At 47.4% G+C, this 25,226-nt stretch overlaps 1 protein-coding gene across 1 annotated transcript in view; it reads right to left on the bottom strand.

Moving 5' to 3' along the window:
- The window catches only part of znf704 (zinc finger protein 704), a gene marked incomplete at its 5' end in the record, with an annotated part of 57,562 nt that overhangs the window by 10,538 nt on the left and 21,798 nt on the right, over window positions 1-25,226 (bottom strand). Inside the window, 3 exons of the mRNA XM_084454879.1 lie at window positions 2,522-2,622; window positions 5,567-5,829; window positions 10,151-10,254. Of these exons, the coding sequence (XP_084311005.1) occupies window positions 2,522-2,622; window positions 5,567-5,829; window positions 10,151-10,254 (468 nt within the window). The remainder of the gene's footprint in view (window positions 1-2,521; window positions 2,623-5,566; window positions 5,830-10,150; window positions 10,255-25,226) is intronic.

Genomic DNA, 25,226 nt, shown 5'->3' with positions numbered 1-25,226 from the left:
ACCTGGGCCCTGACAGTTAAAGGAGAATGTTCGTTTTTGACAACCTGGACCTTATTTACGGCATATTATAAGACGTTTGACTCACCGAGATAACTTTGGTGTAATTCGGAGGCCTGTAGTAGAAATTTAAAATCCAGCGCGAGCCAAGTATATCCATGTAATGGCGGCGGATGGGGCACCGAGAATGCAGCTTCTAAAAAATCTATTTTCTGCCGCGAAACAGTTGTTTTCATCAATCTGTCTTTATGAATCGCTAGTTGTGCTTACATAGAGCGAGGGCTTGTTGTGGTTTTTCACGTCTCTGTAATATGATCTTTAGAAATGTCTTTAGAAACGAAATAGCTTCCCCACTTGCTCCAGCACGCATGCGCACAGCGTGCTGGAGCAACGCTGTGCGCATAAGAGTGAAACGTCTTATAATATGCCGTAAATAAGGTCCAGGTTGTCAAAAACGAGCATTCTCCTTTAACATGACAAAGACCAAGATCACAGTATTCCACAAAAGGTCCATATGTCAGGGAAACCAACTTCAGTTTATACTGGGCTCGCCCACCATAGAACATACCCACGTTTACACATATCTAGGATTGAAACTCTCTCTATAGAGAGCTTCAATGCGGCCGTGAATGAGGGAAAAGGCAAAAAGGGCTTTTTATACCATCCGAAAATCAATTCACATTAATATTCAAATTTTCAAATCAGTAATTCAAACAATATGCTCCTATGGTAGTGGGGTGTGGGGTCCATTGGCTAACCAGGAATTTTCTAATTGGGACAAAGATCAAATTGAAACCCTTCACTAAATTCTGTAAATACATTCTAAAAGTAAAAAAAAATAAAAATACTCCAAACAATGCATGCAGAGCGTAACTGGGTCAATTCCCACTTCTACTGTAACTGACATTCAAAAAAGAGCCATTCAATTTTATATTAATCTCATCCCCCCATCTTACCATCAACAAGCCTTACAAAGCCAAGAGGGGAACATAGAGGAGTCCCCTCAGCCAGCTGGTCCTGAGACTGACCTCTGACCCTCCCCTGATAGAGAAGAGTCCTGAGACTGACCTCTGACCCTCCCCTGATAGAGAAGAGTCCTGAGACTGACCTCTGACCCTCCCCTGATAGAGAAGAGTCCTGAGACTGACCTCTGACCCTTCCCTGATAGAGAAGAGTCCTGAGACTGACCTCTGACCCTCCCCTGATAGAGAAGAGTCCTGAGACTGACCTCTGACCCTTCCCTGATAGAGAAGAGTCCTGAGACTGACCTCTGACCCTCCCCTGATAGAGAAGAGTCCTGAGACTGACCTCTGGAGACAGAGCAACATTTCCTTCTACAATGTAGAATTTATGAGGAAACTTGAACAAAGTTATTTACAAAAACTAAATGTAAACTCAAAAACGTTGATACACTCTCTGTCCAGACAAAAATGCAACATGGAGAACATAGTGTCAGCGCTATAGAAGCAGCCAGATATGTGAGTGCATGTCACAGCCTAAGAGAAAACCAGCACAACAACACATAACAGCTGTAGTTAATCTCCCCTCAGCACACTTTGCCTTCTCATTTACTCCTCTACTGCATGGGGATCTTTTTTGTTTGTTTGTTCATTTATATTATTTATTTATTTTACATGTGACATTTGATACATTTGATTTTGTATGAACATATCTTTTGTTAATTGTCTCTTTATTGACCTATTTTATGACCTATTTTTCTATCTGTTAATCTACTTAATTTACTTAATTCATTGTATACTTAATTTGCTTTCTCATGTTATTATTGAATTTAATTCTTGACACTTTTTTGTCAATATTGCTTACCTAACATTCATGTCAATGAAGCATATTGAATTGAACTGGGAGATAGAGAAAGACAGAGAGAGACAGAGAGAGACGGAGAGAGACAGAGAGAGAGAGAGAGAGAGGGAGAGATAGAAAGACAGACAGAGAGAGACAGAGAGAGACAGAGAGAGAGAGAGAGAGAGAGAGAGAGACAGATAGAAAGACAGACAGAGAGAGAGAGAGAGAGAGAGAGAGAGAGAGACAGAGACAGAGATAGAAAGACAGACAGAGAGACAGAGAGAAAGACAGAGAGAGAGAGAGAGAGAGAGAGATAGAAAGACAGACAGAGAGAGAGACAGAGAGAGAGTCAGAGAGAGACAGAGAGAGACAGAGAGAGAGAGATAGAAAGACAGACAGAGAGAGAGACAGAGAGAGTCAGAGAGAGACGGAGAGAGAGACAGAGAGAGAGAGAGAGAGAGATAGAAAGACAGACAGAGAGAGAGACAGAGAGAGTCAGAGAGAGAGAGAGAGAGAGAGATAGAAAGACAGACAGAGAGAGAGACAGAGAGAGCGAGTCAGAGAGAGACGGAGAGAGAGGCCTCTCAGAGGGAGTCAGAAGTTCAACTAAACCGCTAGCAGGGCTGCCTGTGAATGTGAAAGAGAGTGTGTGTGTGTCTGTGTATGTGTGTGTGTGTGTGTGAGTGTGTGTGTGTGTGTGTGTGTGTGCTACAGTACGTACCCCAGGTGAACAGTGCGGATGTGTCTCTGGATCCCGGCGGCTGTACTCAGCACCTTCCCACAGTTCTTCCACAGACACTTGAACATCACCTTCATCGAGTTCTGTGTCAGACAAACACACACACACATGTACGCACATGAAACAGTTATCAACTGTTAAGAACACGTTGAAACCAGATGGGGCACTTTAAAACTGATTCCTTAACAGTAATAATAAATAAACACTTGTTTATTGTTCCAAACTGAACACACACTCCAGGACATGTGTGTCAGTAGCCATGTTTCCATCCACACGTTTTATGCGAATTAAGTTATATCGAATTAAAAATGCCTTACGGAAACAGTAAAATTAGATTAAAAATCATGAAAATCGACAAAAAGTTTGTACTGTCGATCTCATCGGATTTTCTCTTGTTCGATAAAAGTCTTTTGTGATAAATGCTTTATCCGATTTAGAGCTCTAGATGGAAACGCACGTTCACCGGCTTCATTCACATTCATATTTTTAGCGATCCTCACACAATTCGATTGACAAGTGGATGGAAACATGGCTAGTGATTACAGCGTTTCTCTTCCGGGCGGGAACTGGCACTCAGCGCCATGGTCAAGACCCCCGCTGACCATCAGATACAGTATGTACAGCTCTCTGATACCCCCTTACCCCTCAGCTCTCTAATACCCCATTACCCCTCAGCTCTCTAATACCCCCCCCCCCCCTACGCCTCAGATATGTACAGCTCTCTAATACCCCATTACCCCTCAGCTCTCTAATACCCCCCTACCCCTCAGCTCTCTAATACCCCCTTACCCCTCAGCTCTCTAATACCCCCTTACCCCTCAGCTCTCTGATACCCCATTACCCCTCAGCTCTCTAATACCCCCTTACCCCTCAGCTCTCTGATACCCCATTACCCCTCAGCTCTCTAATACCCCCTTACCCCTCAGCTCTCTGATACCCCATTACCCCTCAGCTCTCTAATACCCCCTTACCACTCAGCTCTCTGATACCCCATTACCCCTCAGCTCTCTAATACCCCCTTACCCCTCAGCTCTCTGATACCCCCTTACCCCTCAGCTCTCCAATACCCCCTTACCCCTCAGCTCTCTAATACCCCCTTACCCCTCAGCTCTCTAATACCCCATTACCCCTCAGATATGTACAGCTCTCTAATACCCCAATACCGCTCAGCTCTCTAATACCCCAATACCCCTCAGCTCTCTAATACCCCCCTACCCCTCAGCTCTCTAATACCCCAATACCCCTCAGCTCTCTAATACCCCCCAACCCTCAGATATGTACAGCTCTCTAATACCCTCCTACCCCTCAGCTCTCTAATACCCTCCTACCCCTCAGCTCTCTAATACCCCCCCTACCCCTCATATAAGTACAGCACTCTAATACCGCCCCCCCCTACCCCTCAGATATGTACAGCTCTCTAATACCCCAATACCCCTCAGCTCTCTAATACCCCCCCAACCCTCAGATATGTACGCTCTCTTGTCCATCACCACATGCTTCTATAATAGCTGTCGAGGAGTTATTTTCTGTTTTTGTTGTTTTTCTCTCCTGACACACACACACACACACACACACACACACATGCATACTATACACACATGCACATACTGCACTCACTCGCTTGCATTATCGCTTGTGGTGCGTGTTTTCCAGTTACACACACTTAATTAAAAGGAGACCCATGGGGACTATTGTCATCCAGACAAGAAAAGTGTGGCTGACTGGTGTGTGTGTGTGTGTGTGTGTGTGTGTGTGTGTGTGCGTGTGCGTGTGAGGGGAGGAAAACAAAACAAAATCCCCTCAAGCTGACAAGAATAGCTAGCTAGAGGTCATTTTTAGATGTTTTTTAGTACCTTTTGTCAGCGGTTAAATGGGGATTTGCTATGTTGGGGGGGCCCTGCGGGGTTGGCAAAGGTCTACATGGGTGAGGGCAGTGGCAGCAGTGATGGTGGCACTTAATACTGTATCATAAATAGCAAATTGCAAAACGCACTTCTAGCATGACAAATGACTGACTGCGAAAGTGAAGAGTACCCAGGCCAGTGATGACGCAACATCATTTTAAACTTGAAAAAACACTTAACTAAAATGAACTGTGATTTATTTTTGTGAACATGAAATGGCTGCATTCTTTTAACAATAAAGACAGAGAAGCTTGTTTGGAACTATGGAAGTTAGATGATATCAAACGTCCGTTTCAGCTGGACTTTAAACCCTTTCTTCTTATTTGTTTTCTCTCTTTCACCCTCTGCCCCCCCCCCCTTATCCCTCTCTTCTTTCGGATTAGAATCCAATTAGTGCAGCCGTGCCTCTGAGTGGCTGCCAGAGACGTTATTGATTAGAGGAGAAAGTAAAGAAAGGGAGAGAGAGCGAGAGCCCGCGGAAATCTTTATGTTGAAGATATTCAAATCCTTAATAGAGAAGCCAGGTGCGGCGTGGCGCAGCCGGGAAGTAAGATAAAGAGCAGGGATGGATGTTCAGAAGAGGAGGATGAGGAGGACGAGGAGGGGGAGGACGAGGAGGAGGAGAAGGAGGAGGAGGAGGGGGAGAGGAAGAAAGGGGGAGGGTGACAGCGAATGAGGAGGGAGAAACAAAAGAGCACTGGCACTCCGCTCCCCAGATAAGAGCGAGGGCCAAAGGAGGACTATCCATCCGTGCCAATGAGTGAGAGTGATGGGGTGAGGGCAACGGACATGGTGGGCTGACAACAACGTGGATATGAGGATAGACAGGGGTTCCTCCGGTGTGTGTGTGTGTGTGTGTGTGTGTGTGTGCGTGTGTGTGAGAGAGAGACATGCGAGACACTGTGGTGACAGGGAACATGGATACCCTAACCCAAATTCTACCTTGTCAATCCATCAGCATCCACCATCCAATAATATCCATTTGAGCATCACTATGGATATTGAACCTACTCTCTTCTCCCTCTTCCTTTCGTTTGTGAAGTGTGTATATCGAGGCTTTGCAACAAAAAAAGTACTTTAAATAGGTCAACGGTGACTTAACCCGAATGAGGCGGGGCTTTACCTTGCGCTTGCGTGGGATTGGCTCGTCGAACAGCAGACTGCTGCCGTCCTGGTCATCCAGGAGGGCGTCGTCCGGGGGCGGGCCCGTCACGCCGGGCGTGCGGAAGGGCTTGAAGCTGTCGGCGGAGAGCGGCGGCGAGGGCGTGGAGGGGTTGGACTGGTCGCTGGGCGCGCTCCAGCTCCAGTAGCCGCCGCTGCTACTGTAGCTGGAGGCCGTGAAGCTGCCACCACCCCCACCCTCCTTCCACGAGCCGTTCAGACCCTCTGGAGGGAGGGAGAGAGGGAGGGAAGGAGGGAGGGATGGGAAGGAGGGAGAGAGGGAAAGATGGAGGGTGAGAGGGAGGGAGGGAAGGATGGAGGGAGGGAGTGAGGGAGTAAGGGAGAAGGGAGAGATGGAGGGAGGGAAGGATGGATGGAGGGAGAGAGGGAAAGATGGGGGGAGGGAGGAAAGGAGGGAAGGATGGAGGGAGGGAGAGAGGGAGGGAGAGATGGAGGGAAGGGAAGGATGGAGGGAGAAATATTTAGCATATTTAATATATTAGAAGTGTTATGGACATGTCATTTCCCTTTAAGAGACGTTATTTATTTATGAGTGCTGTTAGATCTCAGGTCTTGAATAAGCCGAGGGGTATTTACTTTGCTTTGGTTAGTTATTTACATAAAATCCCACATTTAGAATTAGTGGGTTCATGAATGTTTCTGGCTTGCTTGATGTGCAGTTGAATGATATCTGACCATGTATTTGATTAAATGTACGTCACCGATGTGGTTTGCCCCGTGACCCGGAAGGGCTGGATAAAAGGGGAGAGCTTTTACTTTGAAGGGGAGCAAGATGGCCGCAACCAGGAGGAGGCAGGAGTGAAGGGCTGCCAGTAACTCTCACAGCTCTATACTTGTTCCGCCAAGTTTATGATCATTCGATGGCTTTTTTGTCTCCACAGCTGCACTCCCTGTACACATACGGCCGAATATCCATCCATCCACCGTCATCCGCTTATCCGGGGTCGGGTCACGGAGGCAGCAGTTCCAGCAGGGGGCCCCAGACATCCCTTTCCCTAGCAACATCAACCAGCTCTGCCACACGGCCACATAGCCACCCTTAATTCCAACTCCATCCTCAAGTTTGCTGATGACACAGCTGTGGAAGGCCTGATCTCCAACAACGACGAGAAGGCCTGCCTGGAGGAGGTGGGCTGCTTGTCTAGGTGGCGTCAGGACCACAACCTCCACCTGAACATCAGTAAGACAAAGGAGATGCTGATGAACTATGGGAGGAGGCAGGAGAGGATCTACAGCCCTCTAAACATCAGTGAGACCCCAGTGGAGAGGGTGGACAACTTAAAATACCTTGATGGCTAGATCACTAAGGACTGGACATGGACAACATACACAGACATTGCGGTGAGGAAGTCATGACAGAGACTGTATCACCTCAAACGTCTGAGGTAATAACGAGTGTCCCCCCCAGAAACCTCAGGGTTTCTATACATGCACACCTGAGAGCCTCCTGGCTGGCAGCACCACTGCCTGGTACGATAGCACCACCATGCAGGACAGAAAGGGCCCCGCAGAGAGTGGTACGACCCGCGGAACGTACCACAGGGGGAGCACACCTCCAGGACATTTACACTAGATGTGCAAGACCAAGGCCAGGAGAACCGTGAAAGACCCCAGGCCACCTTTACTCTCGTCTGTGCTGCGGTCAGAGGAGAAGGTACCGCATCCACAAGGCCAACTCAGAGAGGATGAGGAGGAGCATCTACTAGGGATGCACCGATATGCAAATTTTGGCCGATACCGATAACAGATATTATACAATGGTATAGATCCGGTCCATTGTCTCTATTGGTCAGTTTGCATTCCAGCCGTGGTGATAACCACGATATCCCCACGCTAAAATGGAATGTTCGCACATCTTTTAATATCAATCCACCTCTCATTAGTAGCCGTGTCAGTGTCCAGATCAGTGTTTATAAAGATGTGCTGTAGCATTGTCGTAGCCTGGCAAATGTCCCTTTTTCAGCGGAAGTATCCGCAAATTATTAACAAATAGTTCCATTAAAAATACATTTTAAAGATCGTATTGTCTTTCTTTTTGAAATATTGACGGATAAATGTGGCAACCGTTGTATAAAAGCATTATGGAACGAGAAGCCACGGCACTCCACTGCGCGTCGTGCCTAACCCCTCCCGCTAGCCGTGACGATATCCGTGACATCCCACGGCTTCTCGTTCCATAATGCTTTAATAACATTTCTTTTATGGCTGATAACCAATATTCACCAATGTCGACATGATCTGTATAAAACAAGTTTCTATGATAAACAAATGTTATACATACTGAAAAACACGTGGAAACAGTCTCTAGTTCCAAAACATTTGGATGTGGATGGTGAACGCCATGTGGATCCTGAACGAGGATCACACACACACCCTCCCACTGGGGTTTTATTGCGGAGAGGGATTCATGCCCTGGACAACGAAGCCTATTGAACTTTTTTTGGCTTGCTACAGCATCTCTCTGCCAAGTGGGCCGTGACAGAAGGCACTCAGAGCCAGTAGATACAGTAGGCCCTAGGAATCTGCTATCTACAGCAGCAGGGACCAACTGATACACTCACATTGGAGACTTGACTGAAGCGCGTTGGACCTAACCCTTGGGACCAACTGATAACTTTGAAAATGGAATAAGTCACAAATCTCGGGTGACAATAGTTCTGTTTCACATCTTCTTTCACTAGCCATGTTTCCATCCACACGTTTTATGCGAATTAAGTTATATTGAATTAAAAATGCCTTATGGAAACAGTAAAATTAGATTAAAAATCATGAAAATCGACAAAAAGTTGTACTGTCGATCTCATCGGATTTTCTCTTGTTCGATAAAAGTCTTTTGTCATAAATGCTTTATCCGATGTAAAGCTCTAGATGGAAACGCACGTTCACCGGCTTCATTCGCATTCATATTTTTAGCGATCCTCACACAATTCGATTGACAAGTGGATGGAAACATGGCTACTGAGAATTTAGTGGTTAAGAAGTAAAAATGCAACTGTTATTAACAATTGAACACACGCAAAGCCCAACTTCACCACCTGTTCTGAGAGACGCAACAAGCAGGCGACTGAGCCGAGTCTGGAGAGGAATTCCCTTCCAAGACCTGTTCTCTTCCTCCGTTACAGAGGGCTTTTCCCTTCCAAGACCTGTTCTCTTCCTCCGTTACAGAGGGCTTCCCTTCCAAGACCTGTTCTCTTCCTCCGTTACAGAGGGCTTTTCCCTTCCAAGACCTGTTCTCTTCCTCCGTTACAGAGGGCTTTTCCCTTCCAAGACCTGTTCTCTTCCTCCGTTACAGAAGGCTTTTCCCTTCCAAGACCTGTTCTCTTCCTCCGTTACAGAGGGCTTCCCTTCCAAGACCTGTTCTCTTCCTCCGTTACAGAGGGCTTTTCCCTTCCAAGACCTGTTCTCTTCCTCCGTTACAGAGGGCTTTTCCCTTCCAAGACCTGTTCTCTTCCTCCGTTAGAGAGGGCTTTTCCCTTCCAAGACCTGTTCTCTTCCTCCGTTACAGAGGGCTTTTCCCTTCCAAGACCTGTTCTCTTCCTCCGTTACAGCAGATCAAGGGGAAGTTTGGTCTTTCATCCAGAACCAGCCAGCAGTTTGGAGTGGGTCGGACATCGGAGAGGGGAGGTGGAGGAGATGAAAGCAGAAACTACTCTTCATCTGGCTACAGGGGGGGGCTGCTCTGTGACACACAACTGTAGCTGGGGGCCGGGAGAGAGATATGAGTGATGGTTTCTATCAGGAGGAAATACCTCATTAGCTAGAGACAGAGAGAGATATGAGTGATGGCTTATATCAGGAGGAAATACCGTACCTCGTTAGCTAGAGAAAGAGAGAGATATAAGTTAAGTAATAGCTTATATCGGGAGAACAGACCTTGCCACGCTCTCTTGCACTTGCAAACTGCCCATTTAAGTCAGGTGCAGGTGTGTGTGTGTGTGTGTGTATGTTAGGGCTGCACGATTATGACAAAAGAGAATAATTGTGATTATTTGCTTCATAATGGTAATTGTGATTAATATATAATATATTATATTAATATATAATAACCAAAATGCTCCCAAATCACAGACGTTGATCCCTTTCTTGCTACTAACTCACTGACCTCGTTTTCGCTCATTTTTTCACTACTCACGGCTGCAGGTATTCTTGTGACACTTGTCTTGACCTACTGCTATCTGTCTTCTCAGTGAAATTGCTACACACAGCGTACTCAGCGGGAACGCATGTGATTGGTCAGACAGCATAAGCGCCTGTGATTCGTCCGTGTAGTCCTAGCACACTCAATTCAAATAAAAATTATTAATCACATTAATTGCGGCCTTTTGCGATCAGTTAATTGCGGAGGTAATAATCTATGTTTATATACAATGTATGTATGTATGTATGTATGATGTTTTGCTATGTGTGTGTAGAAACATATGATGTGTCTGTGAATACATATAATGCTGTTTCCTGGTTGAGTGGTTTAATTGTTGGTTAAATTATTGTTGAGTTAAACCGTCAGTTGATTGGTTGAGTTACTCACCGCTGACTTTGACGGGCAGGCTCCTGACCAATGGGCTAGTGGAGAGGCTGGTCAGCACCATAGCAGCCGTCACTTTGTCCATGTCCACTTCCTCCTCCGACCTCCTGTTTCAACACAACAACAACAACAACATTGTTGTTAGTTCTTCACACAAGAAGTGCCATTGTTTTCAAATGCTTGTTGAATAACTAACACACTCCCTTAATATCTAAACACAAGTTTACAAAAGCTGTTGATCCGATCATACTCCCGGCTTTGTTCCAGGTATCTCAGCAGGCCAGAGTACCGCTTCTGCTCTGTCTTTGACCGATGAAAACGTCTACAACACATCCCTATTTGTCTCTTCTAATTGCTGTGTGAACGTTTACGGAAACACACACACACACACCTGACACACTCTCTCTTTCTTAATCCTCCTGGTGTAATCGACTTTCATCCTTAACAACATCCATGTGTCAGTGTGATTGCTCGTCTTTGCCGTGATAACATCGATATTACATACAGCACACACACACACACGCACACACGCACACACACGCACGCACACACACACACACACACAATTATGACAATAGGCTTCCTCTTGTTGATTATAGGCTGCCTCTTGTTGGTGTGTTTGAGTGGAGCACAGAGTGGCGATCACGGTGATGTGTGACCGCTCACCACAGGCGCTCCTCTTTGACCGTCCTCATCGAAGCGTGCTAACGGACGCTGCCTGGCTCTCGTCTCTGTAGGACGAGCCTAACCTATAATTAATGACTACAGGATTTTAAGCTGCGCTGCTTTGATCATCTACTACCTAAAATGTCTCTGCTCATTCAGTCCTACGTCATGCATTCAAAAGCACTGGCATAAGCATGGGCGCTGGAGCAGGTCCGCCATCTTGCTCAAGCCAATCCCATGTTTTGATATCACTAGACGGGATATGGGATATGGCGGGGGCCCGATCTTTCCATTTAGAATCTATGAGAAGGAGAGAAGTACAAGTGAACACTAAGAAACAGTAACCGAGGGGACCATAGAGAATGGAGCGGCACCCCTGATTGGCTGATGGAGCGTTGGAGCAAGTGGGAGGTCTATTCCGGAGGGGGAGGGGGGCAGGATGCACACGTTCCCCCACATCCATTAAGGGGATCCTAATTTATTGGCCCTCAGTGATGAATATGATGTCATTACGCTCTCAATATAAATCACAGGGCGACACCTCATGCTCCCAACTGTCATTTTTACCCATAACCCCCTCCTTCTCTGTGCCCCGCAGCACCCGACTTCACTTCCTGGTCACCTTGAGCGAGGGCGGGATGTCATGTGATCACAGCACTGCGATAAAGCTTCCGTGGCGACCGACAGCCCATAATTAAGGCCTCTTATATATACGGCAAAAACGGGGATGAAATACAGTTAACTTCACACAAAACACATTAGTAATCTCCATAATTAAGTGGTGATGTACAGCCGGACGCAATCAAGACAGGGAGAGAGAAAGAGAGAGACAAATGTGATTCGGGAGAAAGCCCCCAAATCACATTTGTCATTAGTGGTCTTATCAAGCGTGCGTCCAGTGCTGTAATTAACAGAGATCGGTTTGGGGTTTAGATGTTCGGCTGGACATAATACATGGGGCGCGGGAGACTAAGTGGATCCTTAATGGATTGTTAAGTGAATCCTGACAAGTGACTTTCATATGTTAGGGTTGTGTGTGCTTGTTCTAGGGTATGTCTAGGGTAGCGTTCCATAAACGTCATTGTACCCACAACCCCACGACCCGTGTTACTAACTTATAACATGAGGGAGGTACAGGGATAAGGATTGCTATATAATTGAACGCTGTGAGATTTTTTAATTGCAGCAATCGATTCGTAATGAAAACTGGAAACGTTTCTCTTTTATTTATTAGTTCATTTGTCAGGGACAATGCAGGCAGCACAACATTATGTGATGTCTAGCCAAGGATAATGTGTGACTGGTTAGGCTTTGGTCATTACATCATCATCATAACCTTGAAATGTTTTCTAGAAAAAATTTCAAGGTTCTCCCTGGTTTTTCAACAGTCACAGAGGTGCGATCCTGCCCTCTGTTACCTCACAACACACCATTGGACCAGGGTGTAGGCTGTGTGTGTGTGCGCGTGCGCGCGTGCCTGTGTGTGTGTGTGTTGGCAGGACCAGTCTGTGCTGACATCTGTTGCACTCCTCTGGACAAATGAGCCAGCGTTCTAGAGGAGTTAGTAGAGCCCCAGACGGGGGAGGTGAGCCAGCGTTCTAGAGGAGTTAGTAGAGCCCCAGACAGGGGAGGTGAGCCAGCGTTCTAGAGGAGTTAGTAGAGCCCCAGACGGGGGAGGTGAGCCAGCGTTCTAGAGGAGTTAGTAGAGCCCCAGACGGGGGAGGTGAGCCAGCGTTCTAGAGGAGTTAGTAGAGCCCCAGACGGGGGAGGTGAGCCAGCGTTCTAGAGGAGTTAGTAGAGCCCCAGACGGGGGAGGTGAGCCAGCGTTCTAGAGGAGTTAGTAGAGCCCCAGACGGGGGAGGTGAGCCAGCGTTCTAGAGGAGTTAGTAGAGCCCCAGATGGGGGAGGTGAGCCAGCGTTCTAGAGGAGTTAGTAGAGCCCCAGACAGGGGAGGTGAGCCAGCGTTCTAGAGGAGTTAGTAGAGCCCCAGACAGGGGAGGTGAGCCAGCGTTCTAGAGGAGTTAGTAGAGCCCCAGACGGGGGAGGTGAGCCAGCGTTCTAGAGGAGTTAGTAGAGCCCCAGACGGGGGAGGTGAGCCAGCGTTCTAGAGGAGTTAGTAGAGCCCCAGACGGGGGAGGTGAGCCAGCGTTCTAGAGGAGTTAGTAGAGCCCCAGACGGGGGAGGTGAGCCAGCGTTCTAGAGGAGTTAGTAGAGCCCCAGACGGGGGAGGTGAGCCAGCGTTCTAGAGGAGTTAGTAGAGCCCCAGACGGGGGAGGTGTGTAGCCCGTACGAGAGGGCATTCTTCACATTTGCAAAAAACACACTGTTTCACTGGCGTGTAACTGTGTGTTTTTCCGCATGTCCATGTGAGTATGAGTGAGTGTGTCCATGTGTGTGTCCATGTGAGTGTGTGTGTGTGTCCATGTGTGTCTATCAGCCAAGGCCTCTTCCTATACGCTGAGCCACTCTGCCCAGAGACAGCTGGTCTGGTGTTTAATGAGCCCGTGCCTCGTCGACAGGCCACCATTCCGGGGGGAAGGCTGTTTCTAGTTTCAATCAAAACACTGGACTCACAGTGAAACCATAATAAAGTGTTGGGTTACATGGAGCCATTTTGGCTGGACAGGTAAGCTCGACTGTGTCTGCTTGTATACTTTGAACTTTTGATAAACTTGTTAGGTCCACAAGAACCCCAGGACAAATGTTTAAGGCTGTTTTCACATTATGGTGTCTGTGGGTCTGGTCCAGCTAATTTGTTGTTCGCGCAGCACAACTTGGCTCGCTTCCACTCTTTAGTACCTTTCCTTCATCATGAAAGGCTACCAAAGACCAGCAACAGGCTGTGTCCACTCAGAAGCATAACATAGCAACATATCTCACACACACACACACACACACACACACACACACACACACACACACACACACACACACACACACACACACAACACATCTAACTGGACTTATTCTCCTCGGTAATGAAGGAAGTGGGCTTTCTTGGTCCAGGATAAACAAATGATAGCCAGCGACCTTCTCAGTCAGATAAAACGATGACATGGGGAGTTTGATATGCAACACCAGTAGAGTGGTACTGTAGTCTAACATTCCAGCTGGGTAATCCTTTAATAATACCCCTCCCCAAAATCCTTCAAAACACCAACACACACACACACACACACACACACACACACACACACACACACACACGCTCAGTGTCACCCAGTAACCATCACTCAGAAATAATGAAGCGAGTTGAAGCTGGAATTCCCCGAAAACCCTCAGCTCCCTCCTCCTCTCTCTCTCCTCCTCTCTCTCATGTTCCTGCTCCCAGTCCACCCTCTCTCTCCTCCTCCTCTCTCCTCCCCCCTCTCTGTCTTTCTCCTCCTGTTCCAGCTCCCAGTTCGCCCTCTCTCGCCTCCTCTCTCCTCCCTTCCTCTCTCCCTCTCTCCTCCTCCCCCCCTCTCTCTCTCCCTTCTCTTCTCTCCTCCCCTCCTCTCTCTCTCTCCTGTTCCAGCTCTCAGTCCACCCTCTCTCTCTCCTTCCTCTAGAAAGCCCATCCCCCTGCTTCTTCTCCTCCTCCTGCAGACCCTCCCCTCATTCTGCTCTGTTGTTCTCTTTCAAAGTTGAAGGGGGAGTAAAGGGGCACTGGATAAGTGAGTGTGTGTGTGTGTGTGTGTGTGTTTATATGAGTGAGTGTCTTTTTGCATGTGTATAAGTTGAAGTGTGTATATATGCACACACATGCACACACACACACACACACACACACACACAGAGTACATGTGTACACAGAGAATGTGTGTGTGTGTGTGTGTGTGTATGTGCGTGCGTGCGTGGGACGGAGTGTCTTTGATGTGGAGTTGGGTGACGTGTCGTTTATTACCGTCACTGGGCTCTGACGCTCATTTCCTCCAGATCACAGGAGGATAAATCAGCCTCCCAGACTCACACCCCGAGACCGCTCGGCCAACCAGCCCTTATCAGCTCATCTCTCTCTTTCACTCACACACACACACACACTACACACACACACACACACACACACACACACACACAGTACACATACAGTACACACACACTACACACACACACCGGAATCTGCATATGAGTTATGAGTTATCATGCATGAAGGACATTATACAGAGCCTTTCACTCATAGAGAGACACACATACCATACAAATGAGCGCGTGCGCACACACACACGCGCTCTCCCTCTCTCTCTCTCTCTCTAGAAATGTGTTTGCGTGCTGCTCACGTGCGTTTGCCCGGGATGGAGGTGTTTTCTGAAGACGAGTGCTGCATCAGCAACTCAAACACTTCTGCAACCCACAAAACAGAAGTGAGAGTGACACTGCACTGGGGATTGAACGAGGATCTGTCCCGTCCTACCAGAGGCCCCCTAACTAGTCCTACCAGAGGCCCCCTAACTAGTCCTACCAGAGGCCCCCTAACTAGACCTACCAGAGGCCCCCTAACTAGACCTACCAGAGGCCCCCTAACTAGACCTACCAGAGGCCCCCTAACTAGACCTACCAGAGGCCCCCTAACTAGTCCTACCAGAGGCCCCCTAACTAGTCCTACCAGAGGCCCCCTAACTAGACCTACCAGAGGCCCCCTAACTAGACCTACCAGAGGCCCCCTAACTAGTCCTACCAGAGGCCCCCTAACTAGTCCTACCAGAGGCCCCCTAACTAGTCCTACCAGAGGCCCCCTAACTAGTCCTACCAGAGGCCCCCTAACTAGACCTACCAGAGGCCCCCTAACTAGACTGTCACTGTTACTGCTACCTCTCAGAGCACCCAGGGTTGCTCTTCATGGGGAAATGTTGGCTGTGGAGGAGTGATGAAGAGCCAAGGGTGGCTGGGACAGAGACGGTAAGGGCACGTGAACAATGGCTTCAAACACACACACACACACATTCATCACACACACACACACACACACACACTCATCACACAAACACACGCACACACGCACACATGCACACACACACACACAGAGGTTTCGAAATTAACACCCGCCAAGCGCGAAATGCGGGTATATTTTTCCTTTGGTGTGTGTGTTTTGGAAGCCCCCCGACACTTTGGCAGGTGACGTTCCTTGCAACAAAATATTAACATTGATGGTTCAGTGCTTAACAAAAGATCAGCCTTTGTGGATCATAGCACGGACAACGTTTTTGCAATAAATATCGGCATTGACGCAGCTAGGGCTGCACAATATATGGTTTATGCATCGCCATGGCAATGAGCACATGTGCAATAGTGACATCACAAGGGCCTGCAATGTCTTTATCTTTTTCCCCTGCTATGTTAACTCAAAACATGTCATGCTACAAACGTTTTGCTCAACTTTTTAATTTTGATGACTGTCAAAAACTAAGAGACGCATTATTAGTAGGCATTTTGGAACGCAGTCAAGACACTTGGCTACCGGTGTGAGCAGACGGGAGGATCACTGTTTAGTTCCTACCTCATGTAGGACATAGGCCTGTATGTTTACAAGTTTGCTTATTTCTGTTTTAAACAAACAAAATATATTGCAATATATATCGCAAAAAATTGCATCGCTGCAATGTATGTTTTTGTCAATATCGGCCAGCCCTAGATGCAGCGCGAGTAAGATCAGCCTGGGTGGCTGTTAAATGTTGTAACTGGTGTTCTAGCTGGAGGCCTCGTCGCGCAGCCAATCGCTGGCTCTCGCTCCTCAGCTGACGCAGGAAGTGGCGGCGTGCGTGGAGGTTCTCTGTAGTTCTTTCTCTCTCTCTCTCTGAGTGTGTGTGTGGACAGACCGTCTCTCCCTCTCTCTCTCTGAGTGTGTGTGTGGACAGACCGTCTCTCCCTCTCTGTTGTCCTGCTTTCTCTCACCCTCCCCCCCAGGTCAACTGGCTGGAGGTCTGGTAGGCTGCCCTTCAGATACTGTCCACAAACCACACGCTATTCAGACAGACAGGCAGACGTTTACAGGCAGGAGGTCAGTCAGTCAGTCAGTCAGACAGACAGACAGACAGACAGACAGACAGACAGACAGACAGACAGACAGACAGAAAGGCCGACAGACAGAAAGGCCGACAGACAGACAGACAGACAGACAGACAGACAGACAGACAGACAGACAGACAGACAGACAGACAGACAGACAGGCAGACAGACAGTGAGAGGGTGAGCAGGCTGGAGGAAACCGTGCCAATCACAGTGGCTGGCAGCCTGCCAAGCTCAGTCTCTCTGACCCCTCTTACTCACTCACACACACACACACACACACACACACACACACACACACACACACACACACACACACACACACACACACACACACACACACTCACACACAGATTTAGGGCCAACACACTCTCATATTACACACAAGCGCTCACATACAGACGTAAACACCGCTCTCTCTCTCTCTCTCTTTAGAATGTCGGTTACATACAGTGTTGTACGCTGGAATACACACACACACACACACACACACACACACACACACACACACACACACACACACACACACAATCACACACACACACACACACACACACACACACAGGGCAGCGCCTGCTAGTATAAAGCAGGGCATGGTGTGCCTGGCCGCAAGACACGCGCGAGTCAAAGAGTTGTAGTTTTTCAAAAACTCACTAAACCGTATGCTTGCTGTTTACTTCATAACCTGTGTACATGAGCACACGCACGCACGCACGCACACACACACACACACACACACGAACACACACGCACACCCACACACACAAAATAATACTCTACTGAGCCTGTGTTGTCTGGTGCAGCCCTATTTATAGAGCATGGGGACAGCTCAGCCCTGCCCTCTCTACACTTCTCACTATCACTCCATCTCTCTCTCTCTCTTTCTCACTCTATAGCCCATCTCTCTCTCTCTCTATAGCCCATCTCTCTCTCTCTCTCTTTCTCACTCTATAGTCCATCTCTCTCTCTCTCTCTCTTTCTCACTCTATAGTCCATCTCTCTCTCTCTCTCTCTTTCTCACTCTATAGCCCATCTCTCTCTCTCCCTTTCTCACTATAGCCCATCTCTCTCTTTCTCACTCTATAGTCTATCTCTCTCTCTCTTTCTATAGTCCATCTCTCTCTCTGTTTCTCACTCTATAGTCCATCTCTCTCTCTGTTTCTCATTCTATAGTCCATCTCTCTCTCTGTTTCTCATTCTATAGTCCATCTCTCTCTCCGTTTCTCATTCTATCTCTCCATCTCTCTCTGTTTCTCATTCTATCTCTCCATCTCTCTCTGTTTCTCATTCTATCTCTCCATCTCTCTCTCTGTTTCACTCTATTGCTCCATCTCTCTCTATGGTGGATGGGTTCTCCCCTTCTTTCATTCATTCCTTTCTCTCTCTCTGAGAGAGACAAGCTGGCTAGACACACCCTCCATCATCAGTGTGTGTGTGTGTGTGTGCGAACAGAGGTTTCTATAGCAGCACAAACCTGTCTGAACAGTCGCCCCGTGACCTTTGACCTAGATACTGGCTCTAGCTGCAGCCACGCTGCTCGCGCTGCACAGGTTTGCCACACACACACACACACACACACACACACACACACACACACACACTAGGGGGTTGGGTCCAATTTAAGCAATAAACCACGAGAGGCTGTGTGTTATAGTGATTTTATAACAGCTAGGTGGCGTTGTTAGGCATGACGCAAAGCAGAGTTAACATTTATTCAAAACGAAGCATCATTCCCTCAATTCCGCCAAGCAAAATAGTTCCCCTAACAAAGGGGTTGCCAAGCAACAACAACAACTACAATGCATTGGATCAAATGGGAGGCGCATTAATACTGAAAATGGAATGATATGCGGTCCCAGGTGTGTGTTACAAAGTATTTTAACACGGCTTCCAGCCAATCAGAATCAAGAACCAGAACTAACCGTTGCATAAGAATAAATTAATCGTTCATGACGGTCAGTCGATTTGTGGTCATTAATCAATTTTGGTCAAATTGTAGTCATTATTTTTTTCATTCAAATAAACCTTTAAAAAAATAATATTTAAATTGAACTGAACTAATGTTGTGCATCATCTGTTCTGTTATTATATCTATATTGATAGAATGGGGGCTAAATTACAGCATCAAAATCAATGGAATTGTGGTCTTTACTTTTTTTCATTCAAATGAAATGGAATCAAATCTTTCGAATGTCTGCAAAAATTGATTAATTGACAATACCCATACCACCCACTGATTAATCTAACTATGGAAAATGTGAGTTATGCACATCTCTAACACACACAGGCACACACACGCACGTACACTATTCATCTCTTGAAAAAATATATTTTTCCTTCTTTAGTTCTTTACGAGACATCACTGATGTGGAGGTAGAAGAAGCAGCCTGGAGGCGCAGACAGACATGAGCAAAAGGCTCCGTATTCTGTCAGCTGTCCCGAGATTTCTAAAAACGAGCTGAACGTGGAGAATCCATCTGTTCCTCGGAAACGGTTCTAACTTTTTTTTCTCCAGGATTCACTCTTGACAGCGCGCCTGCCGCCACAGGCAGGCAGAGATGGCGCACGTCTTCCTCTGGAAGGTGATACTTCGCCACAACGGCTGCGATGAGAAAGAGAGAAGTGAAGAGAGAAGCGTTAACAGAAGTGGGAAAAACTAAGAATAAATCTTCTGCTTTCGCTGATATGAGGGGAAGGGGGGGGAAGTGAATCAAATTAGCCGTCTATTTAATCCAGAGTGGTTTGTTACTGAACACAAACAAAGCACAAACAAAGTGGTTGGCCATAATAGCCATAAGTGCCATCTCTTCAAAATCCTGAGCTTTTAATTGCTAAATCCAGATTCAGAGAGGAAGATCTTGAACTGAGACCCAAGCTTCTTCTGGATGTTTTTTCTCCTCAAACGACCCCTGCTGAAGAGCCTTTCCTTTGTCACCTACCTCCCTGTGTGTTCCCTGAAAATCAATAGCAGGTAGATGGATATGATGAAGCCATGTGTGTGAGTGAGTATGAAGTCCTTAGGTGACGCCCTGGGGGTGTGTTTTTGTGTGTGTGTGTGTGTGTGTGTGTGTGTGTGTGTGTGTGTGTGTGTGTGTGTGAGAGAGAGAGAGAGAGAGAGAGAGAGAGAGAGAGAAAGGTTGATGTTTATTCCTGCTGATGTCTGGAGGAGGAACCATTAACCCTTTGCTCCTCAGAACACATCATGCCTATAGCCTCACTGTCTTTTGCAGTCAAGTGCACGCACCTACACCCACACGTGCACGCACACACACTGGCACACACACACGCACGCACGCACCATACAGAATGTACACATACTGTATCCTCGCCCTCCTGCCCCAGAATTGTACTATAGGTGCCTAGGGTTCCCACCTTACATCCTACTGTATAGCCTGTGGGCAACACACACACACACACACACACACACACAAACACACACTCGCCCCACCTACTGTATAAGCGGACGATGAACCATGTCGTACTTCATACGAAGTATCAATAAAGACTGCTCCTGGAAGGGTGACCTACAGTATATGGCCTGTGTGTGTGTGTGTGTGTGTGTGTGTGTGTGTGTGTATGTGTGTATGTATGTGTGTGTGTGTGTGTGTGTGTGTGTGTGTGTGTGTGTGTGAGAGTGAGATATGGGGTTATGAGAAAGGTATTGGGGTGATGTATGAAGAGGACTGGAAGAGAGGGGGAGGAGGAGAGGTGGGGAGAGGGGGAGGAGAGGGGGAGGAGAGGAGGGGGAGAGAGAGAGGAGCGAGGGAGAGGAGAAGAGGTGGTGAGAGGGGGAGATGGAGAGGGGGAGTCGGGGGGAGATAAAGGGGTGATTGGGGGGAGTCTACGCTGGGTCTCTCTCTAGCTGCGTAGTGGTGATGGTCTCTCTCTAGCTGCGTAGTGGTGATGGTCTCTCTCTAGCTGCGTAGTGGTGATGGTCTCTCTCTAGCTGCGTAGTGGTGATGGTCTCTCTCTAGCTGCGTAGCGGTGATGGTCTCTCTCTAGCTGCGTAGTGGTGATGGTCTCTCTCTAGCTGCGTAGTGGTGATGGTCTCTCTCTAGCTGCGTAGCGGTGATGGTCTCTCTCTAGCTGCGTAGTGGTGATGGTCTCTCTCTAGCTGCGTAGGTCTCTCTCTGAATTGATGCTGCTGCTGTAGAGCCTAATGAGCAGAGGGAATACGGAGCACCACACCGCTGCAAGATATTCATTTGGACGCTTTTCCTGTGAGCGGTGTGTGTGTGCGTGTGTTTTAAAATGTATGTGTCAATGCGTATGGCAATGCTATGTGGATGTATGTGTGAATAATAGTGTGTGTGTGTGTGTGTGTGTGTGTGTGTATAGGGGAGTAGAGGGGAGGGCTCTAGCTGCCTGCTGATGTGAACAAAGGCAGTGGCTGAGAGACAACGGCGTTTACGGCACCTGACTGGTAAACACTCTCATGCTGTTGCACACACACACACACACACACACACACACACACACACACACACACACACACGTGCATGCACACATGCACGCTAGCACACACACACACTCTCTCGACCCGGCCCATAGGTCCTAATCACTGTGAGATGTGTAGCCAACGCCCATCCATACTGATGAAGATTACAGGCCATGTGTGTGTGTGTGTGAGAGAGAGAGAGAGAAAGAGAGAGAGAAAGAGAGAGAGAGAGAGAGAGAAAGAGAAAGAAAGAGAGAGAGAGAGAGAGAGAGAGAGAGAGAGAGAGAGAGAGAGAGAGAGAGAGAGAGGGGTTTAGAATAAACAAAGCCACCAGGTAGAAGAAGCAGACCAGGAAAAGGTCAGTTCTGGTAGTCTTTGTAGACCAAAATACTGTTAGGCTACAAGCCTGGGTCCATTGTGATCCTCGTTTCGTTACTGGCTAACTACCTCTCCAGACTGTTAGCTTCTGTTAGCAAACGTTTGCGGCGAACACAAAGCTAACGGAAAATAGTTCGCTAACGTTCGTTGAATTTGAACGCACCCCAAGATTTCGAAGCGAGTAGGGCTGTCAGTTCAAATGTTGGTATTTGAATATCATTCGAATTTTTAAAAAAAAGAATGCTATTCGAATGTTAAAATTGCTATTCGAATTAGTATTTTGTGTGATGAACAATTAAATTAACGGGCGCGGCGCACTTCATCTCATTTAACAACGGCCGAAAGAGAGGCAGAAAACGACACTCCGGAGATCTCTACTCCCGATCATTTGAGAAGTGATGTGTGGAAAGTTTTTGGATTTCCTTCTAAAAATTGACAAATAACAGATAAAGATGTAGTCATTTGCAGAGTATGCAAGACCCAAATGAAATATCACTCGACCAACTTGAGGACACACCTGCTAACGGTTCACCCTGGTAAGCTAGCCGAACTAACAATCTGACGAACCACAGCCAAAGCAGTCAAGAATTAGCTCTTTTTTGCCTCAATCCTCATCAAGAGGCTTACGAGAAAAATGCTATTACAGACAAACTGACACGGTTTATCTGCAAAGACATGAGACTTCATAAGAAACCGAATTTCGCGGAGGTTTACAGTGTGAAGGGATGGCTGTTGTATGTTCGGTGAAATTAGTACTGTTTACAAGTTACTGGTGTTTCGAAATGCAGAGGCAAAAGGACCTATGGTGATTATAGGATGACTTCAGAGCTTGGTAAGCATACACCATGTAATTCCTGAACTTGCAATCCACATATATCATACTTTTTAGAGTTTTTCGAGTGTGCCCATAGCTAGCAACGAGCCAGGGTGCACGCGCCGACATTATTGACACAGAACTCTGTACTGCACAAAACAGAAATATTTTAACCTGTACTAGTCAGATACATGCCAGGGAAGCCAGGAATAGGGCTAAACATGAAATTCAGTGTCCTTATCCTTTAATAAACTGTTCACTCTTTACTGTCCTTGGCATGTTCACTTTCAATATTTTGCTAAAATTCATTAAAGCAATGTGCACATGTTTGCTTCTTTATTACAAAGCAAGAAATATAATATTACCTGTTTAAAATTACAAATGTTTATTGGTAACAACGATTGTAACGATACACTAATCTCACGATACGATTCGATACACGATATTGGGTTGATGATAACAATACGATACACTAAGGGCAGGTGTGAAGCGTTGCAGTAGTGCTGCTGTTCACACCAATAGTGCATTTCTCCACATTTCTACTCCACTACACTTTGTGAATTTAGAGCTTAACTGTTGTAATATCATGGATAGGCCTAGAGACAAAAGACGTGTTTGTTACCAGCGTTGTGTAGCCAGCGTTCACTGTTTACAATAAACATATCACGATATAGTTTTCACCTTGACGATACGTATTGTGGCGTTTCTGTATCGCAATATATTGTTACACCCCTATTTATTGGTAACCTGATCTGATTTGAGTGGTTGGAATGCCCTCTAGTGGGTAGAATGTATATAACAATCACTTGCTGACAGTAGAGATAGTAGGCCGATAGTAGGCAGGCAATGGCATATGGATTTCGAGACTTAAAAATGTGAATATCATTCAAATATTTAAAAAGAAATAGCTTTGGAATTCAAGTGGAATTCTGGAGAAAACGGACAGCCCTGGCCCTGAGTGAACCGTTTGCGCTGGCGTTTGAGTGACCGTGACAGCAGAGGAAGCACTGATCTCGAATTTGTGTTTAAAACAACAACAATGTGAATTAATCGATTTAATTTGAGATATCATCCAGCCCTACAGTAAGTCCCCGTGGGGTCAGTATTTTGGTTGTCCTGTTGAGTAATCCAGAGATCCTACCTTTGTCTGCCATCTCGTCTACAGCAGCACTAGAGTAGACACTAGACACAAGAGTGTAAAGCGTATGAACAATGTCCTAAGCAGCCTATAACTTCCCTCTCTCTCTCCTACATTTTTGTTGTTGTGTTTTTTTACTCTAATTTACAGTGCGTTGTTTGTACAACAGCACATGGCCAAAGACATTTTTCCTTCGGGCACAATAACATCGACCACATCACCTAATCAGATCTTCTCCCAGGGAGACCTGTCAATTCAGTTTCATCAGACCAGTTCAGAATTTAAACTGGAGTAGCAATTCCATAATTGAAGTGCCTGTCACTTCTTCAGCTGACAGTGAACCACCAGCCTGGGTGGTGCTGGAGCAGTACAGCGTCACAGACAGTCAGAAGACTGTAGAGTGGGAGGAAAGTGAGAGGAGAGGGGGAGGAGAGGGAGAGGAGAAGTGGGGAGAGGGGGAGATGGAGAGGGGAGTCGGGGGGAGATAAAGGGGTGATTGGGGGGAGTCTACGCTGGGTCTCTCTCTAGCTGCGTAGTGGTGATGGTCTCCCTCTAGCTGCGTAGTGGTGGTCTCTCTCTAGCTCTCTAGATGTTCTCTTGTCTGTGGAGGGGTGACTCCTCCTCTGAGGAGGAGGACACCGAGGGGCCGAGGCGAGACAGGTGAGGTTGGAGGAGGAGGAGGAGGAGGAGAGGAGGAAGGGGAGGAGGTCAAAGGTGACTTCCGAGGTGCAGAGCGTGTGATTAGTTGTTAGCGAGAGCGAGTGAAGAGGGCTGAGTGACGTGTGTGTTTGTGACTGGCGGGAAGCGGACAAAGGAACGCCCGGCGTCGCTGGCTCGCTCTGTCTTCTCTCTCTCTCTCTCCATCCTCCCCTCCCCCTTCTTTCTCTCTAGAGGTCTGCGTCTCGGCCTCACCTCTGACCTGCATGTGTGTGTGAAGGGGTCAGGCCACTCCTTCAAACACACACTGCACACATGACCCCTATCATCACTGCGGAGCCTGCTGATAAACACCATGATCCGCGCACACGTACGCACACACACGCACGCACGCACGCACACGCACAATTCTTCACTACTGAGCTGGATTGTTAACAACCCGTGATACACCACACACACAAACACACACACACACACACACAAACCCCAACACAGAGGAGAAGAGAAAGAAGAGTGCTTCAACACACACACACACACACACACACACACACACACACAAAGACCCCAACACAGAGGAGAAGAGAGAGAAGAGTGTTTCAACACACACACACACACACACACACACACACACACACACACAGCCCGCGACACATCCAACTCGGACACCGGCCCCTCCACATTCCCCAGAGAGCCATACCCCCCACGCCAGAGAGACATACCCCCCACGCCAGAGAGACATACCCCCCACGCCAGAGAGACATACCCCCCACGCCAGAGAGACATACCCCCCACGCCAGAGAGACATACCCCCCACGCCAGAGAGACATACCCCCCACGCCAGAGGCGGCCTCTTTCAGTTACCCAGTTACAGGTCGTGGGGGGGGGGGGGGGGGCGGGGGCACTAACAGATCCCCATAAAAGCCCCTCAGGATTGATCTGATGGAGGGAATTATAACAGCCCCATCACTGAAACACACACACACACACACACACACACACACACACA

The sequence above is a fragment of the Borostomias antarcticus genome, assembly GCF_949987555.1.
Source record: "Borostomias antarcticus genome assembly, chromosome: 21".
In the NCBI taxonomy this organism is placed as follows: Eukaryota; Metazoa; Chordata; class Actinopteri; order Stomiiformes; family Stomiidae; genus Borostomias; species Borostomias antarcticus.
This window is presented reverse-complemented; position numbering and strand designations above follow the sequence as displayed.